Genomic DNA, 7,316 nt, shown 5'->3' on the forward strand with positions numbered 1-7,316 from the left:
GGGTTGAGGACTATGGGACCCAGAGCTCTCTGACTGCTTTTGTAGATTCTAGGTTGTTTTTTTGCCCCTCTGAATTTCTGAAATGTAATATTATCATTATTATACACCAATGCTCTGCAACCGGTAATGCTGCAGCACACTGAACCCAAAATCATGTCGCTGAGAAGCAAACCTCTTACTGCACAATCACACCTGTGCCTTATATTCTCAGAATTTCAAACTGAATCCTAACCACTGGAGAAAATTGTTCTCTTTTGTTGACCATACCAGGGATATTTTTGTACTAGTTATTTTCATATTTCTGATGCCATTTACTTATTCTGCTTAAAACAGTGCAGGGAGATATTTTGCAAGGTTTTTTTTCTTTTATAGAGCAGGACCTATTATTATCCATAGTCCCTCTTTGACGCTCTAGGCCCTGGAATGATATACCAGCCAAATCCCTCCTCATCTTATAGCCCCGAAACAGAGTATAGGTGGATTAACTGACCTAGGGATTGAACTTACATGTTAAGTACATGTTTAGGGACTGAACTTACATGTTAAGTATTGCAGTTTATTTGGTAGATGTGAGGTACTACTACATGTACTGAGGGTTGATATATTTTAACCATTCCTTTGAAGACAGTACCCCGACTTGGGTACAGTGCAAGAACTGAAACTAGTCAAAAGAATTACTGAATATGAAATGAAGATATTTAGTATTTTGCCAAAGTTCTGAGTACAGTTTTCACCAAAATTGCCTTCCATTATTCTGAATTTGATAAAAGTCTATAAATACTGAAGTTGATGGTGCTCCAGTTTGGCCACTGTCCAAGTACTGAAACCAGTAAAGACTATAACAAATGTCCATACAAATGAATGACACAGATTGCTGATTTCATCAGTTTTAATCGTATCTGCTAAGTTTCATGTAAAGATTGCAAAAAAAAAAAAAAAAAAAAAAAAGAAAATAATCATTTAAAGAAAAAACGAATTTTAATAAACAATTTAATTAACTAATAACATTTTTTGTGGCTTCTTTTTATTTTCAGCAACATTTGTGCCATCTGGTGTTGTTTGGCTGAAGATCCACAGCTTGTAACAACTATTGTTGACCAGCTGTTGGAAAATCTCCTTGCCCAGCGACCCTACGAGGAGCGAACAGATAATAAAGAATCATCCCACTATGCTTTGATTGGTCCACTTTCTGTGAGTCATTTCTTTGACCTTTCATTGGTCCATTTTCTGTGAATCAATTTCTAGTTATCTGATTGGTCCATGTTCTAACATGCTCCCCAATTTCATTCAATCCATTTTCTGTGTATTTGTTATTCATTTGATTGATCCATTTTCTATAAATCGATTTCTAACCATTTGACTGGTTCGTTTTCCCACCAAAATTTGTGAGCTATTTCATTGATTCATTTACTATAAATGAATTTCTAGCTATTTGATTGGTCCATTTTTTTCTTTTTCTTTTTGTGATCACTTACAAGCTACTTGATCTCTGTTCTGTGTGAATCAGTTGCTACTTATTTCATTGGTTAATTTTCTTTGGAAGAATATCTTGCCTTTTGATTAGCCCAATTTCTGTGAATTAATTGCAAGTAATTTGACTTGTCCACTTTCTGTGTTAATCAAGCCTTTTAGCTTTTGATTTATCAACTTTCTAAGGCACAAAACTATTATTATCTAATTATATCCAAAATTCTATGTCATCTCAAAAAGCCATCTTCTACACCAATCAGTTTTATTACATTGTTTCACTAAAAGCATTTATATTTTCTGTTTTGGAATTGTGACACTTGAAGCAGATAAGACTATAAATAATGGCATGTAAAAATTGGGTTTTAAAAAACTTTTGGGTAAAAAAAAAGGTTGAAGGCTATCCATGGGACTTGAACCCACATCTTCTGTAAAAACATGACAGACATTCTAACATTTCCACACTGGCAACCTTCAGCAGTTTCAATCCAAAGGCTTTTTTAACCCAATATTTACACACTATTATATATAGCTTCATCTGCTCCAAGTTTCACCATCCCAAAAAGAAATATTTCATGTTTTTTCAGTTTCTAAATTATGAAGTCAACCATGTATCTACTTTTTACTTTCCATATTTCAGGTCATGTGTGCATTTGAGCAGATGTTGACAGTGGCACAAACTGAAAGTGTTGTCATTGACCAATTCCACAGACTCTTCTCAGCCATGATATTGATTGTTGGATCACTTGCCGGTGCGAAACCTCCAAGATCCACACGTGTAAGTGTGTGCCCTCTAACTTCTTGGTTTTAATTTGTAACTGATTCTATTATTTATAATTAAAATGAAACTGAAACTAAGCTATTTACTGCATATGTTAAAAACATCTTATATAGTGGTGATACTGCTGTTGTTGTCGTTTAACCCTTGGCCAGCTTTACTGAGCAATGTTGAATTAAGTCTCTTTCCAGGCCTAATGTCTTTTCTTGACAGATTGACTGAGGAAAAGCATACATAGAATCAAGTGTACCACTCAACTAGACATCAAAGTATTTGAAGCAGATTTAAACTCATAGCCTATAGGTTAAATATATCTGGGAATACACTATCCAATGTGTCTTTCTCTGCTTTTAAGCTTGTAGGATATAGTCTAAGGGAGATTCAGTTATTATGATCAAATTCTGTTGTTCTTTAGTTGCTCCAATCAAATTAACTGGAGTTGATCTGTGACACGGAAGTAACCTTTTGAATGGTGTACGTCAGAGAAATGGCCAAATAGTTATAGTATCATGCTACGAACCCATAGATCATGAGTTCATATCTATTGCAAGTGTTTTGTTAATTAGTTAATTGAGCAGTATACTTGATTCTATATATACACTTCTGTTCAGTTTGTCAGAAATAGATACTTGACCATCTGAAAAGAGAGTTAATTCTACATTATTTTGGTTCCCCGAATTCTCAGAAAAGAGCCATTATTGATCAATTTGAGTCAGAAAAGAGAATTGGAGCCAGTATCAATGAGCTTATTTCTATCTCAAATTAATGTTTATAATGGTTAAATGTTAACATTGAAAATATTGATTGATTAATAATTTTTTGTTCTTAATTTTTCAAACTATTTCCACAGAATGACAATGAACCTCGGAAAACCTCTGCCCTTGGAAATATTTCATTTATTCAACCCAGCAGGTGAAAAACAACTCTTCCTTTTTTTGATGATTTCCATCAACTTTTTAAAATAATTCATTTATCACAAGCATTGGTACAAAACTACTAGAGAGAGAATTTTGGGAATCACCTCAGCACTAATACAAGACTGGTGGTATATTTATTTCATCAAGGAAAAATACAAATGGCTCTATTGAGATCTGAACTCAACACACAGACATAAAAGACTACAATTAGGTATTTAGTCCAACACTCACTTGTATCTGCTGTTCACTGCCCTGATAATGCTTTTATGAAAGGCAAAGTTGACCACCGAGGTCAACTTCCCCTTTCAGTCTTTCAGAGTCCATAGAATATAGTACCAGCCTAGTACTGTAATTGGTGTATATATATATATATATATATATATATATATATATATATACACACACATATATACATATACACATACATACATACTAGGAAGGGCATCCAGCTGTAGAAACTCTGCCAAATTTAGATTGGAGCCTGGTGTTGCCATCCGGTTTCACCAGTTCTCAGTCAAGTCGTCCAACCCATGCTAGCATGGAAAGCGGACGTTAAACGATGATGATGATGATGATGATGATATACATACACACATACATGAAATAGCATACACATATACAACAGATCAAATGGAAACACTGTTTTATTTTATCAATTACTCACAAACTAATCAATCTTTTACTCAGCCATATTATACCTGTTATAATGAAATAAAGAATACCTTCACAATATTTTATTACAGCCTCGTTGTGAAAGCTTTTGGAATGTTATTGGAGAGGGCAAACCTGAAAGACGTCACCAACTATCTACAGGAACATTCCTATTGGACGATGTTTGAAGACCCTGACAACTACCCTGAGGCCTTTACTGCACTTGCAAGGTGAGCTGCCTTTTTTATTGTTGTTGTTTAACCCCAGATCAGTTCTGATCAATTCAGACCTATGATCAAAACCTTTTCAATCACGATTGTCCATCCATCCATCTTCTCTGCCCTCTATTCTTTGGAGGGTCATGGGAGTAGAGTTCTCAGGCATCAAGTCCACAGAGTCTACCAGAAGCAACTGTCACTAGACTTTCTGGATGGATTCCCAAGTATGACTAACTGAAACTATGGATATTATCCAATCATTTTACTTGTTTTGGTCTGCACCAAGGTCTTGTACTGGTTGGCTCAACTTGGAGAATCTGTTTTGTGACTCTTTCTTGCAACATTCTAATCACATGTCCATAACACTGGTGCTGTGATCTGTCAATGTGGAGAGATAACAGCTCAACCTGGAGAAACTCCCTGATCTCCAGGCCAAGCACCCTGTCAAGTAATGTTACTGATGAAACAGATCAAATACCTTGCAGTATTTTTGTTCTTTCTCTTCATATTTGGAGTTCAAATCATGTTAGAATCAATTAAGGAAATGAAGTATCAGCCAAGTACTGGTATAAGGTATTTGACTGATCTCCATCCTTCCCCTTGTATGTGTCCTTGTGTCTGAGATAGACATACTTATTAACAGGGTTTTTTATTCCTATGGTGGAGAAAGAATGTCTAAATTATAATATAAATGCCAGATTACCTTTTGTTATAGTATAAAGTACTGGGATTTACAATGCTTATGTAATGTTAATCATAAATACATTCTATTTCAGTGCAGAGTTCAACCATGCATTGATCAATGTACTTCTCTTCAAATATAAATGCTATATTCATGTAGTGTTCATATTTCACGAGTGTTGATTAATACATGATTGAACTTTAATGAATACAATATAAAGTTTAAGCATGTATTCATTGATGTTCTTTTTATTGAATGTCAAAGCAATATTAATACTAAATATATGCAGAATATAAATCTGCCATTCAGTTTAAGCATGCATGCATCAATTCAGTCTAGTTTAGGCATGCAGCATGAATTTTATACCCGTTGAGAATGCCATTCAACAATGTGATTCACTTTAAGCATGTGATTGGTGATGCTTTTCTCATGGAATGTTAAAATAATGTGAATGCCCACCACATCCAGAATGCTATGTATTAGACAAGCATGCATTCATTTCTTATTTTCCCTTATCTCTTATCTTTTGGTTCCAGTTCTGTAAATCTTGAAATTAATGCAATATTTCCAAATTGGAATTTAAAAAGCAGACTATAAACATGGTTAGCCAAGAATTTAATATTTTTAGCTAAAAGTGCCAAAAAAAATGGCCTCTATTTGGTTGCTTGACCTGCTAGAAACAACATCCAAGTTTCCTTCATATATCCTACTACTTTTAAAAGAAGGACATCTGTGTATCTAAAGTAATATAATCATGAGTACACTATACCATTGGCTAATATAGGTTGATGGTAGCTAAAATACCATTGATCAGAGATCTGCTAACTTGTGACTGATGTAAAGTTAAACAATAGCAACAATAATATCACATTTTTAGACTACACTAGAACAATAGTTTAGATTATAGATGAACAATAAAGCTTAATTCAACCTGAAGATTATTGACGAGCTGCTGAGGAAATTTCAAGCTTGGATTAATAATTACTGAGGGTTTGGAAGATCAAGACAGATTGAGTGTTAACATAATCTAAAGTAGAGGAGTAGCAAAATATCATAACGATGACCTAAAGACCTTGCAGTATCTAGTTACAAATTTCATTGGTCTGAGTTCCAATTTCACCTGGGTTGGTTTTGCTTCTCATCTCCCTGTGTTCAATAATATAGGTATCTACAAGAAATATATACCACTGTCTGCCAAATTTACTATAGTCCCCTACCTTACAAAATTTTTAGTTTATGACGTGTGGACATGGCTGTATGGCTTAAAAGTTTGCTTCCCAACCACATGGTTTCAGGTTCAGTCCCACTGTGTGCTACCCTGGGCAAGTGTCTTCTACTGTAGCTCCATGCTGACCAAAGCCTTGAGAATGGATTGTATATTTCAACTTTGAACTATGAACTTTCAGTTGGGGTAACCACAACAATCAGTTCTATATTGTATAACCATCACCACAACAACAATATGTGATAATGATGTAGATTATAACAATGATGATGATGAGGAGGATGACAAATATTTACAACAAAGTTGACAATACAGACACATGTGTGGCTGTGTGAGAAAAAGCTTGCTTCCCAACCACATGGTTCCAGGTTCAGTCCCACTCTGTGACACCATGGGCAAGTACCTTGTACTATAGCCTTAGGCTGACCAAAGCCTTGTGAGTAGATTTGGTAGACAGAAACTGAAAGAAGCCTGTCATATATACGTGTGTGTGTGTGTGCCTTTGTATTTAGGTTTATCCCCCACCATCGCTTGACAACTGATGTTGGTGTGTTTACGTCCCCATAACTTACCAGTTTGGCAAAACAGACTGATAGAATTAGTATCAGGCTTTAAAAAAAAATAAGTACTGGGGTTGATTCATTCAACTAAAAATTCCTCAAGGCACTGCTCCAGCATGGCCACAGTCTTATGACTGAAACAAGTAAAAATAAAAGAATATACATACCTGATTAATTCAATCACTATATCATCACATACAGTAACCTAATTAGTTCAACTCTATCTTTTACAGAACTCTTTCACAAAACAACCCCAACTTTATACCTCAGATTGTTATTACTCTACACCCTGCTTTACCTAGTTATCATGAGCCCCAGAGAATAGTGACTGCTGCTTTCTATGCTGAGGTAAATCTATCTCTTATATTCTTTCTTTACTTTATTGATCTAGATGTCTTTCTTACTGTCTCTCTGTCTTTCTCTTTGTCAACATATCTATATATATATATTGCCAATTAACCACAGGCACTATATACTTGGTCTTCACTTCAGATTTATCATTATTCTTATTTTAATATCCTTTGTCTGAAATCTTTTGTCACATCCTTTTGTCCGCTTCAACAATTCTCCTTCTGGTGTGTCTTCTCCTGTTCTGTTCAGTCCATTCTAAACAGAACAGTAGGAGGCACATGGAATAGAGTCATTGAAGAGGTCATGGGATGTGTGATGAAAAATTTCAGACAAAGAAACTAAAATAAGAATAATAATAAAGCTGAAATGAAGATCAAATATATAGTGTACATGTTTAATTGGCAAAATATGACCATCCCCAAGTATAACAATATATATATACTTATCTATATATATACATATATATA

The 7,316-nt window shown here is 34.7% G+C and overlaps 1 protein-coding gene across 1 annotated transcript in view; it reads left to right on the forward strand.

Annotated features, from left to right (window-relative positions):
- The window catches only part of LOC106878368 (maestro heat-like repeat-containing protein family member 1), a 101,989-nt gene that overhangs the window by 58,474 nt on the left and 36,199 nt on the right, over positions 1-7,316 (forward strand). Inside the window, exons 30-34 of the mRNA XM_014927559.2 lie at positions 1,035-1,191; positions 2,108-2,245; positions 3,096-3,157; positions 3,906-4,043; positions 6,732-6,846. Coding sequence (XP_014783045.2) covers positions 1,035-1,191; positions 2,108-2,245; positions 3,096-3,157; positions 3,906-4,043; positions 6,732-6,846 — 610 coding nt within the window. The remainder of the gene's footprint in view (positions 1-1,034; positions 1,192-2,107; positions 2,246-3,095; positions 3,158-3,905; positions 4,044-6,731; positions 6,847-7,316) is intronic.

This window comes from Octopus bimaculoides, chromosome 20 (genome assembly GCF_001194135.2).
Source record: "Octopus bimaculoides isolate UCB-OBI-ISO-001 chromosome 20, ASM119413v2, whole genome shotgun sequence".
NCBI classification, from domain to species: Eukaryota; Metazoa; Mollusca; class Cephalopoda; order Octopoda; family Octopodidae; genus Octopus; species Octopus bimaculoides.